Below are 22,607 nucleotides of genomic sequence, written 5' to 3'. Positions count from 1 at the left end.
GCGAATCTCTGTGAGTTCGAGGTTAGCCTGGTCTGCAAGAGCTAGTTCCAGGACAGGCTCCAAAGCTACAGAGAAACCCTGTCTCGAAAAAACAAAAACAACAAACAACAACAAAACCAACTATGACTGAGACACATCATCTTAAGTTATCAGGAAGTTTTAAGTTTTTAAACGAGGCAGTCACTTTAACCAGCCAAGACCAAACAGTAATCAAAAGCAAGTTAATGATAAATACAGCACAGAAAAGTGATTTTAGGCACATACACACACACATACACACACATACACACACATGCAAAAATACAAGCAATAACAACAAGCCAGGGCTTGAAACACAGCAGTACATATCCAAACGAACCATCTGATAGCGGAGGAGTCCGATTGCTCCGACCAGCCTGGATGAGAAATTTATGTGATAACAAAAAATAACCAAGCTTCGGAACAGATTTGCTTCATGAGTTTGGCCAACATTTACACAGGGTACTGGGCAACGGAGAAGGACACTGATAGCTGATGGAGAGACCTACATGGAGATGATCCTAACAGTCCAAAGCTCTAGGTCGGGGGAGATGCCGTTTCTCTGATCCCCTTTCCTCAAAGAATGGATCCTGCATAGAAAACAAAGAGGCTTGCAATGGCCCCTGTAAAATATAAGGAGGCCTAGAGAGATGGCTCAGCGGTGAAGAACACATGCTGCTTTTTCAGAGGACCTGGGTTCGGTTCCCAGCATCCACATGTAGACTCACAACCATCCATAACCCCAGTTGCAGGCGGCCCTCTCTGACCGCCCTCCATCATAGGCCCTCCGCAGAGCGCTGGCCTTCTCCAACAGTGTCAAAAGTCCTTTTTCCTGCTCCTTCCCCCCCCCCCCCCGGCCTGTCTGATAGTCACTAATTTTGGAAGTTCTTAGTAGGGTGATGGCGCGACTTTCATTCATGATGATGAACCCGGTGTTCAACCTTCTCTCAGTGCCGAAGCATTTTCTTGCTCATGCCCAGGATTTGCAAGTCTCTCTGAACTGTGTTTCCCCCTCTGCATGACAAAAGGTGCAGCTGGTGCCTTGGGGGCAGCCTGGGCTGTACCAAGATGGGGCGGGGAGGAGAGGTCCCTGGGCGGCAATCTTCTCTTTTCCTACTCTGTGTCTGAGCCAGTGCCCAGGAAGCACTTCGGACAGGCCCCAGCTCTCTGCCTTGTCTGGGTCCTTACCCTGGTTCTCCTGGAGAAATCTCCTCACCTGCCCTCAGGCCACCCTGCCTTACCCCTTGACTTGTAGCCTGGGCTGTTGAAACTGTCCTGACCCACCTTCCCAGCCCAGAATGCAGAGTTGTAGAAAATGTGGGGTGCTCTCTTTCTTTCATCCGAGGCACCATTGCTTGACGGACAGACTGGTGCCCAGGAACTGCTGCTCAATAGCCCTGCGACCTGGAAGAGGTTCCGTCACCTCTCACAGCTGCAGCACCTTCATCCACGCAACAGAGGTCACAATGCTACTTTGCATGGGATTAAATGAGATAATAACTGGAGCCTGACTCATGAGCAGAGGAGCCGTCGTTGCTGATCCTGCCATGGTCATATTATTATTGTTCCTTAGCATTGGTTGGGCACATTAGAGGCAAAACAGCCAAGCCACGTCTCCTGTTGACCTTGACTGCAGGAGCAGAGGACCCTGTTCCACGCAGGTCTCATGACCCTGAGAGCTGAGATGACAGGAACCTCTCTCTCTCAGGGATGCTATATATTGTCCGTTGTACATGTTCACCACCCACTTTTTTTTGCTGTCTTTGGATTTGTGAGACAGAATTTTATTATGTAGTTCAGGATGGCTTTGAACTTATTATGTAGTCCGGGTTTGTCTCAAATTCTCAATCCTCCTGCCTCAGCTTTCTGGGTGCTGGGATTACAGGAGTATACCATTCAGCTTTAAAAAACATAATGACTACTAGCTGGTGTTAGATCAGTTGGTAAAGTGCTTGTGCATAAGTGTGAGGGTTTGATCCCCAGAATTTATACAAAAAGCTGGGTGTGGTGGTGGTGGTGGTGGTGTGTGCTTGCAACCTCAGCCCTATAGAGGCAGAAACAGGAGGCGGAGTTTCCGGTCAGCCAGGCTAGCCTCATCAGGCAAGTCCCAGACCAGAAAGAGACTGTCTCAGAACACAAGGTAACTGAGACATGCTTTAAGTCCCAGCACTCAGAAGACACAGGCAGGTGAATCTCTGTGAGTTCAAGTCCAGCCTGGTTTACAGAGTGAGTTCCAGACCAGTTAGGGATACACAGAGAAACTCTGTCTCAAAAACAAACAAACAAACAAACAAACAAACAAACAAAAACAAAAAACAACAACAGCAACAACAAAAAAACAAAAAAACAAGTGACACTGTGACACTTGGGGTTGTCCTTTATCCTACACACACACACATGTCCACCTGCACATACAACCCAGGGCCTCTGCGTGCTGTCTAGACAGGTGCTGTGTCAGCAAGCTACATTCTCAGCCCACATTTGTAATTTCACTTGCTCTCCAGGAATGTCTGACCATGTCTCGTTGGAGATTCTTGCAAAGAAAACACCTCTAACTTCTCCTCTGTCCCCTACAGAATAGGGTGGCATCACAAAATTGGGGCCTTCATATACTAGATGGAGTGTGTCTCCTAAGGATGCAGATGCTGGCGTCCGTATCCCTGTGGCAGAGCTAGGAGGTGCTGGAACCTTTAGGAGTGTGGTCCTGGGAGAAGAACTGCTGTCTCTCAGAGCACTGCCCTCCCAACATTCTCAGGGCCCTGATTGGGAGGGGTCACTGTAAGACTCACTGACCCTTCAGTTTCTGTGACATGGAATTCTTACCGTTGCTTCTCCATGGTGTGGGGCAGGGAATTGCCAGTACCATGCCTGGCATGGATGCCGTAGTGCCTGGCACTCATCTCCCCCCACCCATGGCCATCTTCAGGCTTCTCAGCAGTCCGGTCTGCAAGCCCGAGGATGATGGTCTGCCCAACTCTCGAGTGCCACCTCGTGGTTTCATGGATTACTACAGGTTCAGTGAAGAAATTCTGGCTGGCTGGTCTTGGAATTTAGTAGCTCCTAAAATAGAGGGTGAAGAGAGTAGGGAGTTGTCCACAGAAAACCAGACGGATGCTCTGTCACACAGGGGAGATACTCCTGCCAGATTGGGTGCTAAGGACATTTACTTTGTCACTTGATGATGAGTTTTCCAAATGAAAATGTGGAGGTTCCTGGAACCCTGGCAGGGAGATGCAGGGCTCCAGGGCTTGGACAACGTGCATGCATATTCTTCATCATCATCACCACCTCTTCCTTTTCCTCCTTCTTCTCCTTCTTCTTCTTCCTTCATCTTCATGTCTATTCGAGAATACAAACGTTTCTTTGTATTGTACAGCAATTCACAGTGTGCTGACTTGAACTCTGCTGGTCTGGAGCCTGGGGCATGTCAGTTGTCCCTCTTTTCCTTCCTGACCCTGGCATGCCCTGTGTGGACACAGGTGCCCTCAGGATCTCCCTTCTCCATGTTTGACCTTCAGACTCGTATAAGTGGGGTGTGCCTTACCTCCATGCCTTTTGTGGCTCCTGCGACAGCCGCAATCCTTCTGTTCCCTCTTCTCAAATGTCATTCTGCTCTGAGCTCTTTGGGATGCTCAAGCCAAGCACTTCCTCCTCCAGGAGACATCCCTGGAGTCCCAGCACTTGGTGGCCCCTCCCCACATTGAGTCCCTATGTCTTTCGAGTGACTAGCTGCTCATGCTTGGCCCAGGAGACCTGGGCTGTGGAAGAAAGAGAAAATGGGATGGCACCCCAGGTCCTATTCTCCACCTCCAGCCAAGTGTGGTGGTTGGATTAGAACTCAAAGCAATGAACAGAATGTCCTGCAGTGTCTTGGGAGCAAGTCTGCTTGGCAAAGTCTGGGGACACTGAGAAGCCATCAGCCTCCAGGACTGGGGACTTTGAGGAGGGGAATCCTTGCTCTCTCACCCCCTAGTCCATGCCTTCACCTGGACTGGGGGAGGGGGGAGGTGACAGGCAGGTGGCAAGGGATCAGTGGATTAGCCCAGCCCCTAGCCCCACATTTTTTAGTGACAGGATTTTAGACATTGCTGTAGGCTAGAGAGTTGGCAGCCCACTGCTCTTGAGTGGAACATGGAATTCTTCCCCCGCCCCCCAGTTCCAGCTTAGAGTTTGGCCACCAAGGCTCTGTGTAGTCCTGTCTCCCAGCCGTACACTTTGGGCCATGAGACTTAGATTTTCTGAGTCTCTGTGAGTAGGAGAATTACCTTGTTTCCAGGTGTCTGGCCTGGTCTTGGAGGATCAGACCCTAAGGCCAGGAACAGAGGGCCTGGTAGGAGCAGCTAGGGTGGGGGAGGCGTGGTAAGGCTGAAATGTTTGTGGTCAAAGCTACATTATAATCTTGGTTTTGTTTCCGTGTTAACTTTGTTATAATGAGCTGTCACCTTCTCCCTTGGGCCTCAGTTTCCCCTCTAAAGTCTGGGATCCTGCCTTTCAGGGTTGTTGGGGGTACAAATGAGGAAATAGAATCTCTGAAGTTGCTTAGCTACCAGAATTACCTCACTATCCCCCTTAGCAGAGGCTGTGGAGGAACAGGCCCCTAGGGGGCGCTGGTGCTCACCGGCAGAGTAAGGTCTCTATGGTGACTCTCAGGTGGCCCTGACTCTGTTTCCTGGCAGAACTGCTCATCTATACCTCAGTGAAGAGAACCCACACTTGGCCTCGAGCTCCCTGGGGGCCCAGCTGTGGTCCACGTTGTCCCATCTGGGGGCATTCCTGGCATGCTTTCTGCTCACACGCCTCAGCCCAAAGACACCCCCATTCCATCTTCTCCTCTTTCACCCCAGTAGCAATGACCAGAAACCTAGCTGTCACCTGCACACTTTGAGGGTCTGGATTTTCTTGCTCTCCACAGGTTCCACTCTGGTCTAAGTTACTGTCATTTCTCTCCTCAGTGACACAGCTGACCTTCTGTCCCTATTCACTTCTCCTAGGTCAATCACACACCTTTTCTGCTCAGCAGCGCCCCCCACCCCACCCCCCCACACCATCTCCAGCCTTGGCTCCCTTTCTAGTTAGGACTCTCAGGTTCTGCCTTCTCCAAGGTGTGTAAACCTGGACCCTGTTCAGACACCCCTCTTACCCAGCTCCCTGTCCAACTATGTAACTAGATCTCGGCTGAACGGCTTCTTCTGGGAGGCCTTCCCTGATCCTCACTGCCAGGGCTCCAGTGCTCCTCACCCGTACTATGCTAGGCTTTCTACATCCTTGGAGGTGACCGTCATTTCCCTGCTTCTCAGCCTGGTTTGAATGAAGGGATGGGGTGAGTGGACGCTGGGGGACTGGGCGGGGAGAATGGTGAAGATTGGCTGTGCTGGGCTCAAGGCTGGAGATGGCAAGAGGCTGAGGCGGCACGAGGAAGGAGGGGGAAGGGAATTAGGAGGTGGAGTTGGGTAAGATTAGGGTCCCCCCCCAAACCCTGTGTCCACGACTTGCTGCTCCTGGAAGCCACTGGGAAGTCCAATAGTGTCACAGGCAGGTCCCCCTTAGACCAATTCCCATCACCCAAGGAGGGGCCACACAGGCGTGTACAGGTTGTTTATTTACAAATATACCAACATCTCATCTTTTTCTTGTTGTTTCCATTTTTCTGCTTTTGTGGGAAGAGGCAGGTGAGTGGAAGGCGGGGGTGGTGATGTGGTAACGCTAATAAATAATTTAACAATGACAAGTTATTAAATAAAATGTGTGTGGGGATGGCAGGCAGGCAGTCTGTACAAGGTAAACAGAATAGGATGGGAGGCCTGGCCCCAGCCCAGCTGCAACGCACTCCCTCCAGCTGGACCCCAGAGCAGGGCGGTAGACCAGAGACCATTGGCAATTGCCCCATCAAGGAGTCTGAAGGGTCCTTCCTGCCTCCCTGCTCCAGGCCACATGTGAGCCTCTTTGTGTCAGGTGTGAGTATGTGCATGTATGTGTGTGAATGTGGTGGCCCCTCCCCACAGCAGTCAGCCCTGGGCTGCAGCGTCCCCCTGGCCCTAGGGGTGCCCAGAGCTCTGAGTCCATCTTCCCCCCTGTTCCCTGACTGAGCAGGGGGGATATCCAGGTAGACTGGGGAGGTGACCTCTCTTCAAAGGGATGTCCCTAAAGGAGGAGAGGCTGTCTTTCGGCTCGGTCTACTCGTATCGTGGCATTCCTCCCAGTCCGCACCCCCCTCCAGGAAGCCTCCATGACAGCAGGCTGCCTGTGCCACCCCGTGGGGCCCTCACACCTAGTGTGGAGCCTGTGTGCAGCCTCTTGAGAGTCTCTGAGGGCAGCAGAGTATTGGGAAGCCTCATGGAATGAATCCATAAATAGGGCTGTGGTTGGGACAAAGCCTGGGTACTTGTCACTCCTGTGTGACACCTGGGAAGGCTCCTTCTTCTGCCTGAGTCTCAACACGCCACATCCCTAGGCAGGAGGTGGGAGTTGGTTTTCTTTGAGCTAACCCTACCCATCTCTCACTTTCTGCCTCCCACATCCCTCTGTTCCTTCAGGCTGCAGGCTACCTCTCCCAGCCCCTCACCACTTCTGTCACCCTCAACTTCCCAGCCTGAGTGGGGTCGCTAACAAGATCTGGGCAGGATTGGGGCAAAGGCTGCCTCTGCCCACAGAACAGTTCAGGGCTGGCATGGGCTCCTGCGTCTCAGCAGGCCACAGCCATGATGAAGGAATCCTGAGAAGGGCCACCGCCAGGGCATCTCCGGTGTGATGGCTGAGATACCTCCTCTGGTAACTTAAGGAGTGTCCTGATAACATCTTCTGCCTGGGGACACCAGCGTGGGGATAGCAGTGGGCAGGGCTGGACTTGGGGTCTGGAGGCCCAGAACAGGAAGGGAGGATCCTTAGGGAGCAGCAGGTGTGAGGCACGCTGGTCCCTGGGCAGGGGAGGGGGGGGGGAGAGGCTAATCAAGAGAAGAAGATGGGGACAAGCCTACTCTCCCTTTCCAGGCTGCAGTTCTGGCATTACCTGCTGTGAGGCCTGGAGCACACCCCTGCCCTTCTCCTGTCCCAGGTTTCCTAGCTGCGGCAGAAGGGATGACCTACACAGCCTATTGGTGTTGTGTCTTCCATCTTAAAACATGGTTAAGAGCAGGCCGGACCTCCCAGGAGCTGGTATCCACCCCGGGTCCACCTCAAGTATGCCCTGTGCAATTTAGCCAGGAGCTTGTGCCAGAGGGGGGAAGGGTGAATCCCAGGAAGAGGACCATAACTTCAGAATGGAGGTTAGTGATGCTCTCCTTATCAAAAGAGGGACACAGGAGGGCTATGGTGGCAGCTGCTCTTCCCCGTTGACTCCATCTTGTGGCATCTGGGTGGGTTAAGGGGGCCTGCGATCTCCACAGAGACAAACAACAAACCCACACAACTTAACCAACCAGACACAGGTGCCCAAAGTGGAGAGAGAGAGAGAGAGAGAGAGAGAGAGAGAGAGAGAGAGACACTCATTGCTATGTGCCCATGGCAAGAGCTCGGCAGACATCCGGGTGAGTGTGTTGGGAGGTTAGAATTCAGCATTGGATGAGAGACAAAATCCTGGGTATCTGGACCAGGCCTGTCAGGGGCCAATGGAGGTTGCCAAGGAGAGATCCACTATTGCTTCTGCTTTGGGCAGCAAGAGTCCAGGAGATGTGGGGCTGGGGTGACACAGAGGCTAAAACGCTGGTGGGCTACATACCATGCAGGGGCACTGCCGGGAGCCCCTCAGGGCTGACTTCTCACCCGGCTCAGAGTAACGCCCCATGCTTGCTGAGCCAATGGAAGGAAAGGCAACTAGGTACAGTTCATGGTCTTCCATGGGCTCTAAGCAATCGGCATCACAGCATATTGAGGAGTTGTGGCTTGTCAGTACCTGTGTGAGGCCCAAAGACTCATCACAGAACCACAAGGGTGGATTTCCAAAGTTGAGACCTAAACCACCTGCTGGATCTCAGACCACGTTAGCAGAGGTGCGGGAGCAGGGGAGGAGATGGGCCCGTTTGGTGTGAGCTGGCTAATGTCAGGAGGGAAGCTTGGTCACACAGTTTCACATCTGCACGGGCGGCAGGAGCCCTGCCAGCATCCAGCCTCAGCTAAGAAGAGGAGACTAAGGGTCAGGAGGGGCCACAAGAAGGGCGGCTGATACTGTCAAAGAACAAGGGCCAAGGGAATTCAGTATCAGAGAGCATCAATGCGGGTTAGACTCTTCAGGTCCTTTGCATCTGAATCGTTTGCTGCAGCCTGATTCTGCCTGGTTCTGTGGGGTCCATCTCTGGCCTGGGACTCTGTGATGCCTTTCTATCCTGGACGTCCTGACCCATACAGATCCTGGGATGCACCAGACTCCCCTGCTCACACCCAAACCCTCCTCCTTCTTTCTCTCGTTGCTCTCAGAGGCAGGCCCTGTCCACTGACCTCACTGCCCCCAGACTGCAGAGTGGGAGTCACCTCTTCTACGTGAGTGTGTGCGCGCGCACCCAGGTGTAGACGCATATTTTCACAGGTGTGCCTACAGATGTGTGTGCCTGTACATGTGCACCTCTGTCCCTTTGGGTCTCTCCAGGCTCCATCCACATCAGTCTGCTTTCTTGTGACTCCTAGTTCAGCCAGGGCCAAAGAACCTGTCGCCCCTGCTTGGTTCCTCCTCTCCTTGGCCCCAGCCTAGGGCCGGGGACAGCGACCCTGGGCCTCCTAGGACCCAGAAACCATCCGCTGCGCTGACCAGACGCGCAAGTGGTCATCCGCGCAGGACACCCGTATAACTGTTTCTCGGATACCAGGCACTGTCCCAGGGCTGGCCTTGCAGGGACAATGGAGGTTGGCTGGAAACAGAATGTTTTTTTTTTTTTTAAAAAAAAGAACAAATATAAGTTTCCCAAAAAAATAGGAGGGGCGGGGAAAGGAGGTGATGGAGTCAAAGGGCTGGGAGGCGAGTGGCTGTCCAAGAGCTCTGGGTCCCCAAGGGTCACAAGGTCTCCGTGGGCAGGACACAGTCCCTGCCCAGGCTGCACCCATCTGCCTGTCTGGCTGTGCCCAGTGGGCACTTGAGCCAGGTCCGGCTGGCCGAGGGGAGGGCACCGTATGGCTGTCTGTAGAGTCTGAGCGGGTGGCGGGCTGGGGGGCCGGCTGGCTGCGGAGGCCTGTGGTCCCACCCTAGGCCCAGGCCCAAGCGTCCATGCGGCCCGGCTGGTTCTCAGGAGGCAAAGTAGGAGCTCTGCATGGAATAGAGCCGGTCGATGGGGTTCCCCACACGGGCCTGCAGGGAGCCCACGTCAGAGGAACCGAGGAAGCAGTCGCTGAGGCTGGTGAGGGAGGTATCGCTATCGATATCGTGGAAGATGGAGTCGTTCCCTGTGGAGTGCAGAAGGGACGTCAGGAGCTGGGTGTGGGCAACGGCTCCGGGAGTTCCTGGTAGCCCCGCAGGCTCCATGGTCAGGGGTTATGGGTAGGCCAGCAGGATGGGGCTAGGCCCTCCCAATGAGGGTGGGGGCAGGCGTGCTGGCAATATTGATTGGACTGCCCTGGGCCCTGAGCCCTCCATTGTGGGCAGCAAGAACTGTCAGTCATAGACTCTGTCTGCCCGGCTAGGCAAGGACAGAGAGCAAGCTGGGGCAGATGCGGGTGGGGCAGCTTACCATAGGGGTTCATGTGGTCACCTGGCATTTGGGGCGGCGTGAGACCCTGCTGGAAGGGGTCGCTGCTTCCGTAGGGGCTCTGTTCCATGGCCACGATCTGCTGCTGCGGGGGCGCCAGCGGCGTGTAGGAGGCCATCATGCCCTCCATGCGACTTGACAGGACCTCTGAGGACAATGAATGCCGTCACCAGCTGTTCCTGCCTGCCCTGTTCTGGTAGTCCCTTCAGAGGCTCCACAGCGGCCCCATGACTCCCATTCTAGATGCACCTTCTACCTTCCCTCTCTGGGTCCCTCCTCTCAAAGACTTCCCATGGCTCTGTCTTCTACCTGCTCCAGCTACAAGGGCACAGACTGAAGAGGTGGCAGGCTATGTTGGCAGTAGCTATGTACCATGGTTTACCATGCAGGGGCACTAAGATGGAACGCAAGCCCAGGAAGGCTTATTGGGAAAAGTCCTCACCCCAGCAGAACCTAAAGAATCACCAGGAAGGGGTATGGCAGGTTGGGGAGAGGATGGTCTCCCCAGTGGGACTGGAAAGTGAGCAAGCAAGTGGATGGTTGGACAGGGTGCTTTAGGATGGGGTGCAGCAGGCTTCCCTCTGGCGCTGTCTGAAGCAAGAAAAGTGCTGTGGAGAAATGTTGGGGGGCTGGGTCTATTCAGGGGAACAGGAAGTGGGGGAGGTCCTGGGGGCCCTGTCAACAATACTCAAAGTGGGGGAAATCAGTGGGTGGCAACCAGTCCCCAGATAGTGACAGAACAGAGGGAAAGGTGGGGATCAGATGGGCCATGGGCAGGGAGGTAGAACCAAATGGACTCTAGAGAGCGAGCAGGGAGGATTCTGGGTGGCATCTAGGAGGGAGTCCGGGACACTGGAGAATAAGGAACTCTGTTCTTCAAGAACAAGCATAGGGATCCTGGCAGCTGGAGGTGGAAGACTGACTTTAGGGGCCTCTAAGGGGAAACAAGGGATGTGAGGTTTTGGAACCTTGTTGGTAGGTCCCCAAACCCTTGAGTGGAAGAGCTGTGTGAGGGTGCCTAGCATCTTCCTAGGGCCACCCGCTCCCCTGTCCGCTCCACCACAGTGGTGGGCTCTGCAGCTCTCCCCCCCCCCATATCTTCAAAGTCTCCATGTTTTCCTGTAGCCATGGAGGCCATCCCTAGCCCAAGCTGTTGGTACGAAACAGACTTCTGAGTGAAGTCCAGCTTCAGAGGACCCACCTTCTGCTCCATGGACTGGCTCTTTACTGCTAGTGGCGACTCACCACGGGCTCCCCCATACCCCTACCCCCGATTTTTGGGCGTGCTCTCACAGAAAGAGTGAGCAGCAAGCATATGTCACTGCTCACAGTGCAGGTTGGAGCCCTATGTACAGTCAGCTTTGCCCCTTGCTAGTGGTGTGATCCCAGAAGGTCCCTGGATAGCCCCAGAGTTTCCTCATGAGGTATCCTGTCAACCCTAGCCTGGAGGGAGCCCATGAGTGTAGAGGAATGAGAGCTACCTACCAGGGTGGGTAGGATATGGGGAAAGAGCCTCGCCACGCTGAGCACAAGAGGACAAGAGTGGCTTGCACAGTAGATGCCCTGACAACCCTTCCATTGCAACTTCTGCTCCCCATGTCCCCGGGGCTCACCTTGGCCCAGCCGCTGGGAGTTCTGCTGTTCCTGCTGTTGCTGGTGCCGCCGAGCCAGCTTCTTCATCTGCAGGGAGACAAACCAGGAACCCCCTCAGTCTCAGGCTGCATGCCAGACTCCCTTTATGTCCCTCACCCCGTCAGGACTCTTCCTGCCCATCCCCATCCCCAGGTATGCCCCAGAGTACTGAAGTAGCCGTGACCTCTCACCTTTGCTCTTTGGTTCTGAAACCAGACTTGGACCACACGCACGCTGAGGCCTGTCTCTGCTGCCAGCGTCTCTCGGACCTGACCCAGAGAGAGGGAGACAGGTCAGGTCAGTGTAGGTGGCAGCTGGGAGGTGGAGGGATGAAGGGACACTCCTGTCCCCAGTGATAGCAGTGGGTCAGGGAGGAGGAGCTGCACCCACGGTAAGCAAAAGAGAGGTGTGGACTTCAGACCATCTCTCCAGAACTCCTCACCTTCCGACAGGGCTTGGAGGAGACCTCAAAAGAAGCCTTGAAGGCTCTCCGCTGCTGCGTGGTGAGGATGGTCCGGGGCCGTTTGGGCCTTCTCGGGTCCTTCCCGTCGTCTCCACTGCCCTTACTCTGGCTGCCCTGCCCCTTTGCGGGCTTCATGTCTCCATCTTCATCCTCACTCTTCACTGTGAATACACAATCCAACCTGTCAATCCGTGCTTTGGACCTTTAGGTGAGAATTCCTTCACCACTTAATGACTTCAGGATAAAGTTGTTCTTTGGCTAGGCCTTCATCTCCTGCTCCCTGCACATCCCATAATCCTGATAAACACTCCTCACTCCCTCATTCTAGACTCAGCCTGGTCTAATTGTTGACCACAGGCTTCCCTATGATGTCCAAAGCTGCAGGCGCCCCTGGGCTCAGGGAAACAGTGAGTCAGGCCCCTGTGGAGATCGGGACCCAGGTGCCTCAGGAAGACACATTAGAGTGTGTGCAGGATGCTGCAACTGTGGCCCATGCTGTTGGAAACCCACCTTCCGTTGACCTCTGAGGGTCATGTGTCATGCAAGCTGGGGACCAGGGGGAAAAGAGAAGGATATCAGGAGCCTTCTTTCTAGAGACTTCCAGGGACTAACAACTGACAAAGACACAGGGGTCAGGCATCCTCACAGGAGGACTTAAAACCACGATATACGAGCATGTGCACACAGTACAGTGTGCTCACTGGTGGTTACACACACCTGCATCTTGACACAGAGACCCACATATGTGCTGCTTAGAGACATTTATAATCATGGGCCCACAGAGGCCTATACCTACAGGCAGAGACACATACATGCCAAGACACATGTGGCATGAAAAAAACATGTATACACACCCAGCAACACACATACCACTTCCATGACCCCAGAGTTTGGGGTCTTAGAGAGTCAGGTACATGGCCGAACTTCCTAACAACCATCAGCTTCCAACACCCCTCACTGGAACCTATTCCCTCCCCAGTTCCACCTTCTTTGGAGGTGAGCCCCAGGGAGCACTGCAATCCTTTCTAGCCTCTCTGTAAGCTGGCCCAGTGCCCTTCCCTTTCGTGGGAGTGCAGGTGGCCACAGGGATGCTATCACAGTGTCTTGTCCAGGGATGGCCAGCAGCAGATACATGAGGACTCTGCCACACTGAGGCCCAGACATTGGTACCCTGGCAATGGCAGACACTTTTCACATGGGCAGAAGCCATCCCTGTGGGTTTAGGATGCCTCAAAGGGCAGGCCAGTTATCAGCAGTGACAGGGTGCCAGATGGACTTCAGCCCTTGCCAGAGAGCAAATGTCTGCATGCACAGTGCATGTGAGTGTTTATGTAAACATGCATGTGCAGCCGGAGTGTGCTGGTTAGCTTCAGAGATATGAAACATGTACATGTATGTGTGTGTGTGCCTAGGGTGAAGCTTTGCATACTTGGGTGAGTGAGCACATGTCCCCCCACATATGGGCACATGGGGTGGTGTCTCTATGGCACTGGGTACATGTGTGGTCAGATAGGCACACAGGTGTGTGTTCCCTGGAGCTGGCATCCAGATAAGTACTAGGGTGGCATGCAGGGATGGATGTAGCACCTCAGTGCCAGCTGGACATGTGTGGGGGTGCAGTTCTGTGAAGCTCAGAAGACCCTCTCCAGCATCCCACTGAGCCATGCCCTGCAGCTGTCCCAGCCCAGGCTCACCAGAGTCTGACTCGTCAGGGCTCACGGAGCTGAGAAGATCCTTCTCCTTCTCATAGTCACCCTTGCACAGCAGCTGGCCCTCCTTGAGCACGAATTCATCACCCTTGCGCAGCTGCCTCTCGCACACACAGCAGCAGAAGCAGCCCAGGTGGTACACGCACTCGAGCGCCCGCATCACGAATTCAGTAGGTGCAATCTTCTCCATGCAGCCGCTGCATTTCGCCGCGAAGAGCCTGCAGGGCATGGAGGAGGCACAGGCTGGGCTGAGAGAGTCTACCTAGCCCAGGACATCTCCCTCTGCCACTCTGGCAGATGGGGGGAGGGGACAGGGACACACCCTCCTCTTCTGAACGACCCACGGGCACCGGTCAGCTCTGCTTCTGGGTCTTTCCGCTCAGTCATGAAGGCCACTAGAGGGCAGTGTTCAGGGTCCGCTTCCTTCACCCCCCCCATAGTCAAACAATCCCATTTTGCCCTGCCCTCCAGTCTGGACCCTTCTCCGCACCCTGGGCTCCCAGATCCTCAAAGCTTTCACCTTCCCTCGCCTGTGCCCAACACAGGACACAGAAGGCTCTTTGGAACGCATATTGACCTTGTTCTTTCCTGACCCAGTCTTCCATAGCTCCCCCGTGCCCTTAGAAGAGCATCCCACCCCTCCACCCTCGGCTTCCTGGCTGTAATCCCTCAGAACAGTCACGGGGTCTCCAGAGTACACTCGCAGCAGCCACAGCATGTTCTGTCCCTGCCCCTTGGCTTGGTGCCACCTTCTTGTCCCTTCATTTGAGCATGGGCACAGCTTGCCGAAGCAGGGCTAGCGGCTGTACTCAGTATGTCACACATGCATGTCACCTGATTGTGATGGCCCTTGAAACCAGAGAGACCCGGCCCCATTTTGGGGATGAGGAAAAGGAAGAGCAGATTGGAGTTCCTCTTGCTCTCAGCGCACGTGATGTAACAAACAGCTCCCAGTGTGGGCTGATCCAGGCGTTCATCCTGGTGGGCTCTGTCGCCCATTCAAGGGCCCGCCTGCCGGATGGGTCTCCAGGCCCCTGCCTGGTTTGGGCTGGAGGGTCCTGCTGGTCTGCTGACCGCTCCTCCCACACTCTCACCCTGTCACATGCCTGCTCTGTGGGAACCCAGCCTCAACAACACTTTGATGGAAAAATTTATGAAGAATCAAATTATTGCTGCTGGGAGGGAATTAAAACCATTTTTCATTCCCCGCATCCCCGGGCCACGTCTGCGGGCGCCACCTTGGGAGCACCGCACGTCCCATCCCTCTTTATGGCCCGCCATCACGGGCACAGATTACAGCTGCAATTCTCTGCTAATCGGTTCTGGAGCAGGGACAGCCGTAAACACCAGGCTCCAGCCCTGCCTCCCTTCCCGGGGCTGCCATCAGCACCGCCCACGACAAAACCCTGTGGTGCGGTGGACAGGGATTCCTCCTGTTCTGTCGCTTCCCTGGCACTGGTCAGAGCACTCAGCCTCTATGAACACCCCCCAAACCCACCTCTAGTCTGTCTGTCCGACTCCTATTTAACCTGCAACACCCAACTCCAATGCCACCTTCTCTGGGAAACCTTCTCTGATGCTGCCCTATTTTAGGGCACACGGCCTCCCCTACCCGCCTCTGAACTTCCTTACTGCCTGAGGTTGCTCTGCTGCAAAATGGGGACAGCAGAAGACAATCCTGAAGATTTGACAGCACTGAGCATCTGAGTCAGCAGGAAGCCATCGTGTAGGTCTTTGAGAGGATTCAACTCTAGTGGAGTGGGGATACCTCAAAACAGGTTATGGCTTTTTCCAGTTCTCAGGGGGCCTCTGAGTACATTTGTGGTGTGGGTATGCAAAGTCCGGGTGTGGGACTGAGGGTCAGAACAGGTGCTCGAGGCAAGTGGGAACCCTCTAGTGCCAGCTCAGCCTGTACTTTGAAAGGAAGGCACAGGCTGGGTAATTTTATTCAGGGCCCCGGCCTCCTTCCCAGAGGCAAATGCCTGCCCCTCGGTTGCTCTGCACCTGACCAAGGTGCCCAGTAAGGGACGCAGGGATCTGAACAGATGGGTACTATCCAGGTCCTGGCCAGCTTGGCAGGCCCAGGTCCCAGGCACATCTCGTGGGGCTCCAGTGCACACGTCTTTTGAGGCTGCAGAGAAGCAGCAAGCAGGGTGTGTGCTGGGGGTGACCTGCATTCAGTGACTATGCCACCAAGCTGGCACTCCGGCATTCAACAGCCACACTAATGCCTTGGCAGCAGGGGGTGGATTGCGACTTTCTCCAAGCTTATCAACACAATCTATTATTAATACCCCTCCAAAGGCTCCGGCAGCCATTTCCAGGCCGCACAGCCGCTCGGGGCATCATCTGTTATCTAGATTGCAAGAGCCTGGGAAATAAAACAAACGGCACGCACTTTATAAACGGAATGTGCCATCCTTTCGGTCTCCAAGCATCTCTCCGCCCAATAAAACATCGGGGGGCACGTATGAAATACTCACTCCCAATTACGGGGCCGGCTTTGTCTACCATGCAGGGATAGAGCGAGGGCTACACTCGTGTGCGTGTGTATGTATATGGGGGTTCCCTCCTCTCTCCCAGTCCTTCCACCAGGGGCCCAAGGCTGGAACCAGAGGCCGCTGAGAGCCAAGGAGAAGCAGGGCAGCCACAGGCAGGACACTGCCATCACTGGGAAGCTCGTGAGCAATTCCTCTCTCCCAGCTTCAGTTTGCTTTGTGTGTAAGGGGCTCAACGCTGAAGCCTGCCTCTCAGTACAGCAGGCAGGAGCTATCAGTTTAAAACTGCAAGCAGACAGGGCTGGGGTACATACCTTGACATCACAACTTCAAGTGCAAACCCAGGGCTTTGCATGTCCTAGGTGCGCACTCTATACCTGAGCTCCATCCCTACCTTGCTATGTGACTTTGGGTAAGACACTGAACCTCTGAGACTCCAGTTCTTCATCTCCTCCATAGGAGCATTTGGGCTGGGGGTGAAGCTCAGCTGGCAGAGGGCTTGCCCAGCATGCATGGAGACCTGGGTTCCATCCCTGGCACCGGGTTAAGCCAGGCTTTGTGGTAAACACTTGTAATCTCAGCACTGGCAGATGGAGGGGCAGGAGGGTTGAGGCCAGTGAGAAAGTTCATTGGGTGGGACTTGCTGCACAAGTCCGAACCTGAGTTCAATCCCTCAAACACAGAAAGGTGGAAGGAAAGTGAAAGCAGGCCTCCGTGTGCACGCTCTAGCACATATGCCCTCCCAGGACACACAGCAACAGAAATAAATGTAAAAGTCACAGGTCATCTCTAGTTATCCAGAGTTCAGGGCTAGCCTGGGCTACATGGGAACCTACCTCGAAAACAAGCAAAAAACAAGCCAGGCAGCTGTAGTGGCGTACACCTTTAATCCCAGCACTCAGGAGGCAGAGACAGGCAGATCTCTGAGTTAGAGACCTGCAGAGTGAGTTCTAGGACAGCCAGTGCTACACAGATTAACTCTGTCTCAATCCGGCCCCAAACATGTTGGCTAGGCTGTCCTAGCTAAGTGCAGAGCAACTGGGAAGATTAGGTGCCTGTGGGGCCCTTGGCACCAGGCATGTTCAGGGGGCCTCGTGGTCCATGTTTGTTGGGGCTGCCATGATTTCTGGCAGCAGGTTCCTGGCTGTGTGCATAAGTCCCAGCATGCCTTGCAGAACCCCCAGGGCTCTGGCCAATACCTCTTACTCTCATCTGCCCAAATGGATCCTGCTCTCCTGACTCAAAGACAGGGCAGATCTGAGCACCAAGCAGGCTTGGTGGCCGCCCACCTGCATCATCTCTCTAGGTCCTCACAGACCTGGAGGGCAGGGGCAGACACTTGTCCAAAATCACACCCAGCATTGCTCTGACCCTGTGAGTCCAGACAGCCTTGTCTCTGGTTCCTGGGCCTATGCACCTGCCCCAAGGCTATGAGCTTCCTGGAGGCCCAAACTAATTTACACCTTATGATTCTTCCTCTCCTGAAGGGTCTGGACTCTTCACAAACCAAACTGAGGGCTGGGAATACAACTCAGCATGTTTGCTGAACATGCAGGAAGCTGGGTTTGATCCCCAGTGTTGCATAAATCCAGACAAGGTAACATACATGTGTAATCCCAACACTCAGGAGGTGGGCCAGTAAGTTTAAAGCCATTTTTGACTTTATATAGTGACTTTGAGGCCAGTTCAGGGTACATGAGATCCATTCTAAAAATAATAAAATAAATATAAGCCAAATAGAACATCACTGTATATGCACATTATTTTCACTGATTGCTGTGTAAAACATTCTATTGTGAGGACTTCCCTCTTTGAACGAGTCCCAGGATATGAAGTCCAATCTCCTTCAGCAACTGGTTTGTCTAAAGCACAATTTATTAAACTCATAAGAGGCTTTAAAAGAGTCTGAAAGCACAGTATTTTGCGGAGGGTTTGAATGTAGATCACAAATCTGGCAGACTAACTTCTTAGCCAGTGACTACTGTGGCCTGCATGGAGCACAGTTCTTTTTTTAAAAAAATTATTTATTTATTTTTATTTTATGTGTATTGGTGTGGATGTATGTCTATGTGAGGGTGTCAGATCTTGGAGTTACAAACAGTTGTGAGCTGCCATGTGGGTGCTGGGAATTGAACTCCGGTCCTCTAGGAGAACAGCCAGTTCTCCCAACAGCTGAGCCATCTCTCCAGCCCCGGAACACAGTTCTTTAGCTGCACACAACACTGGCCTCTCTGAGATGATGTCTTCAGCCAGTACCCAGAGTCCAGGTGGCATATGCTGCGCTCAGAACCCTGACTCTGTCACTTTCAAGCCCTGGAACCTTGTTTAAGTACACACTCTTGTGCCTCAGTGTCTCCATGTGTTTAATGGGGACAAAGACAGATGCTGCCGATGTGGGGGTGGGGGTGAGGGTGGTGGCAAGGCTCCTGGGACTAGATAGGTAAATGCGAACCGTGATTGCTGCTATTAGGTCTTCCAGGGTCCCAGTGCTGGGCCTGGAGCGATGACTCAGTGGTTAAGAGCACTGACTGCTCTCCAGAGGATCCAGGTTCAATTCCAAGCACCCGCAAGGCAGCTCACAACTGTCTGTAATTCCAATTCCAGGGGACACGACATCCATGGCAAAACACCAATGCACATAGAATAAGAATAAATAAATTTTAAAAATATTCCCAGTACTGGTTTAGCATTCTCGGCGAATGGAAGTTCCCTTTCCTCCTCTCTGTAGAGCAGGAGGCACCCCACAGTTGGTGGGTGCTGGGGATAACTTTTATTCCGTGTGTGCTCGTGACTCTCAGTGGGAACTCCTGGGCAGTTCCAGTGGCGAATCTCAGCCTCTTGGGCCCTCTAACCACTACCTCTCCCCAGTGGACACTGCCACCTCTCAGCTGATAAGGAAACAAGGCCGAAGACGTTCAAAAACTTATTTCCCTTCCTTGCTGTAGCTCGGAAATGTCTCACAAAAGCTCATATGCAGTTAGCTGTAGCACTATTAGCAGGTAGTGTTTCTTTGGAAGGTAGGGCCTAGGGAAAGGTGAGGTTCCTGGGGTGTAGCCTTGAAAGGGATACAGGGGTCCTGGAAACTGCCACGATGCTCCGTTCAGCTGGAGGCCCAAAGCCACTAGGTCAAATGACCACGGACCAAAGACTCTAAATTCATGATCCAAAATAAATCTTTCCTTCTTAGAAGATGATGGTCCCAGGGGTTCTGTGGCGGTGATGGAGAGCTGACACAGTCCTTTGCTGAGTCAAATCAGACTTGAGTTTGTTTCATAACACTTGAGAGCATGGAATGATCTCAAGGTAAAGCCCAAGATGAAATCACGGCTCTCTAAGCCACATCCTGGCCTGCCACCAGCCACTAGCCGCCATGTTTTTCAATCTGCCCCTGCCCCGCCCCCAGAAAACAATAATTCCCATCTGCTTCCAAGGTTTGCCTTCTCTCTCTCTCCCCTTTGTGCATTCCCCTTCTCTGTGAAGGCTTCCGTGATACATAGTCTCAGCCATTCTCTGTGTGTCCAGTTTCTCTGAGCTAGGAATTGACTCTGGGTCTAACTCATTCCCAGGTCCAGCACTGAGGTTATTGGTGTTTTGTTGAACGAATGAACAACTTTGGAAATGTGGAAAACGTGATGGCAGCCAGGTTGGCTGAAAAAGAAAATTATGTTTCTTTAAGGGGCTCTAAGAACATCATTAGGTAACAAGACACAGATCTGTTCTCTCTAAAACACACAACTTAAAAGAGTCTGTCTGTCTCTGTCAAGCTTCTGTCAGAATGTCACAGTGACTGAGGCAGATACTTCCGAGCTAAGCCCCAGAGAACCTGGCCTCTACTGCTGGATTCTTCTCCCCAAAAGAGACCACACGAATGGGAGCTAATGGCTTGTGGCTGTCTGTGCCCATTTCAGCATCTTCCTTGCTTCATCCAGCCATACTCTGGAAGCTGGCTCTGAGGATGCCTGGCACAGAGCCAGTCTGCCTGTTCCCACAGAGATGGTCACAGGGTGGGAGGTGATCTGCCAGGCTGTGCTCACCTCAGGAAAGTGGGATGACCAAACGTGGAGGACCACTGGGGGCTTCCTGGGTTGGGGGACATGTCATGGGCTTAGGGAACTGGTTCTGGAGGATGGCAGGAGGGGCTCTGAATCCCAGAGCTGGTCCACTAGCTCCCATGACAGCTGACTCCCTGTTAGAAGACAGGCGGGGTGCCCACCTAGCAGCTGTGATAGCCTGCTCCAGGTCACACCCAGGTGGGGGCAATCTCCAGATTCCACTGATGGGACTGGAGATAGCAAGAGCTCCCTGTGGTATGGGGTTCTTACAGTTGTGTGCTGTGGCACCCTGTGGCGTAGGTACAGGGGTGAGGGACAGGTCTCCAGAGCTGGGGACAGGACCCTAGACAGTAGGTAGAAGGGACTGCAGGAGCCAGCCCAACACTGGGACTTACTGACATCTCCCCGTGTGTCTGTGCGTCCTTATCATTCCGGACTTAGCTGTTTTTTATTTGGAGACAAAAAGGGGCCCGCTGATGGAATCCAACTCAAACCAGCTGCAAACATCTGCTTTGATGCGGCAGGAGCCGCAGGCAGGCCCGGAGTGCGTGTCAATCAGGCAGCTGGAATGTGCTGCGTGGCTGGCCATGCTCACTGACTGCGGGTGTGGTACCTCCTGGCCTGCCAGGGCTTGGCAGGGCTTTGCTGACCTGCTGCCTGCCCAGCCTGCATGAGGGTTGCCCCAGGCTTCTCTTAGCCCTTTGATCCACCTCGGGGCCACAGTGGGGATGCCCCAGTCAGAGCTGGAGGTCACAAGCGACAGGCAGGCTGAGACCAGCCCAGCTTGGAGCCTTAGGTATTGTCATCATACCAACAGGCACACATTCTGGGACCCCACAGACACTGGCACCTTCTCCACGCCAGGCACTAAATGAGGATGGAGCTGGGAGCAGATGAGTCATCCACCCCAGGCCCCCAGACCCCGTTCTCACAGTTGCGGGGACATTCCATAGGTTAGAATAGTGTGTGTCTATCTGAGCAAACAGAGCGTCACACTCACAATGTACCAAAGGAGACAACAAAATGACACAGGAACAAGGAGGCGTCTGGAGGGCTGCAGCTTTAGAGAGGGCAGTCAGAGGCAGCTGGGGCATCTAGGGGAGGGGTGCCAGCTGCGGGGACCCTGGGGTTGGAGTGCATGGGTGTCAGACACAGGGCACTGTGGCTGGAGCAGGTGGATGAAAGGAAGGGACCCAAGCGCAGGCAGAACTGGGGCAGGGCTGATCACGTGACCTGGGAAGGCTTTGAGCTAATAGACTAGCACTTAAAAGTCTTTTTAAACATTTATATTTGTTTGCTTATTTATTTAGTGGGAGATACACAGCTGTCTGTGTCAGTTCTCCCCTTCTACCATGTGGGTTCTGGGAATTGAACTTGGATCATCAGTCTTGGTGGCAAGCACCTTAACACACTAAGCCATCCATTTGGCCCTCTGGGCTGGCATCTTAACTGGCCCTCTCTGGCAAATGTGTTGCTCTGATGGATGAGGAGCAGAAACAGGCTGGGGGACATCAGCCCAGTGACCTAGGCGAGGTGAGGTCAGCATGGGTCAGCATCCTGAAGTAGCCCCTCCCCCAGAAGTCTCCCTAAGGAGAGGATGCCAAAGGAAGGGTGGGTCTGACCCTCTCAACAAGTGGGGGTGGGCATTAGAAAGGAAAGCCAAGGCATAGTAAGGGAGGGGAGAATGGGGCCTCAGATTGGGATAGGATATGCCCAGGGGCAGCACCTGCCACCTAAAGTCTGGAGAAGCTTAGATGGGAACACACATACACACAGGTATGGACATGAGCACAGACATACACAGATACACACATGTGCATACCCATGCAGTCCTACAGAATGTACTTGTACCATGTTCCATTTTTAGTGAAACTTATTTTGGACTGGGGTGGGACACTACTCTGAAATCAGACACTCCTGGGTAATAGACAAGAGCCCTCTTGCCACCAGGAAGAGACAAAGTCCAGGGCAGAGGGGAAGTGGACAGGCCCCTCCTCCGCATCTGAGCGCCTTCCCATGAAGCCCTGTGGTCCAGCTCCCAGGAAGCTGATCCAGGCAGAAAACCCACAGAAAAGCCAGCTAAGGCAACCAAGTGTGTGAGCGCACCAGACTGAGGCTTTTTCGGTTTGGAGAGTATGGGTTCTGATCTAGGCCTGCAGAAATAAAGTATAGCTTGGTTGGTAGAGGGTTTGCCTGGAATAGAAGAAGGCTTGGGTTTGATCCCCAGCACCACATAAAGGCAGGTGAGTTACACATGACTGCAATTCCATCACGTGGGAGGTAGAGGTGAGAAAATCAATGGCTTGATGTTACTCTAAACTCCATAGCAAGTGTTGCTGGCACTCACCAAGTTTATGCACCTGCTGTGTGCCAGGCCCTGCACTGCTCCTTCCTTTCCTCCTGCTGCCCATCCCTGCCTGCCCCAGGAGCTGATCCAGGTTCCTTCCCCACCCCACCATCACTGAGGTCACCAGCTCCTGTCATTGGACCTGATAGCCAACACTGTTACTACTCTACTTAAAGTCTTAGAGTCTATGATTTATTGAAGTGTTTCCTACAGACCAGAC

At 53.6% G+C, this 22,607-nt stretch overlaps 1 protein-coding gene across 1 annotated transcript in view; it reads right to left on the bottom strand.

Annotated features, from left to right (window-relative positions):
* Nucleotides 1–5,599: 5,599 nt before the first annotated feature.
* Lmx1b (LIM homeobox transcription factor 1 beta) overlaps nucleotides 5,600–22,607 on the bottom strand; it is a 78,430-nt gene continuing 61,422 nt past the window's right edge. Inside the window, exons 3-8 of the mRNA XM_048432303.3 lie at nucleotides 13,476–13,708; nucleotides 11,761–11,942; nucleotides 11,510–11,587; nucleotides 11,300–11,366; nucleotides 9,690–9,833; nucleotides 5,600–9,384 (exon numbers count right to left, since the gene is read on the bottom strand). Of these exons, the coding sequence (XP_048288260.1) occupies nucleotides 9,227–9,384; nucleotides 9,690–9,833; nucleotides 11,300–11,366; nucleotides 11,510–11,587; nucleotides 11,761–11,942; nucleotides 13,476–13,708 (862 nt within the window). The 3' untranslated portion in view covers nucleotides 5,600–9,226. The remainder of the gene's footprint in view (nucleotides 9,385–9,689; nucleotides 9,834–11,299; nucleotides 11,367–11,509; nucleotides 11,588–11,760; nucleotides 11,943–13,475; nucleotides 13,709–22,607) is intronic.

The sequence above is a fragment of the Myodes glareolus genome, chromosome 21, assembly GCF_982192425.1.
Source record: "Myodes glareolus chromosome 21, mMyoGla1.1, whole genome shotgun sequence".
NCBI lineage: Eukaryota > Metazoa > Chordata > Mammalia > Rodentia > Cricetidae > Myodes > Myodes glareolus.
Note: the sequence above shows the minus strand (reverse complement) of the source record. Positions and strands in the feature narration are given on the sequence as shown.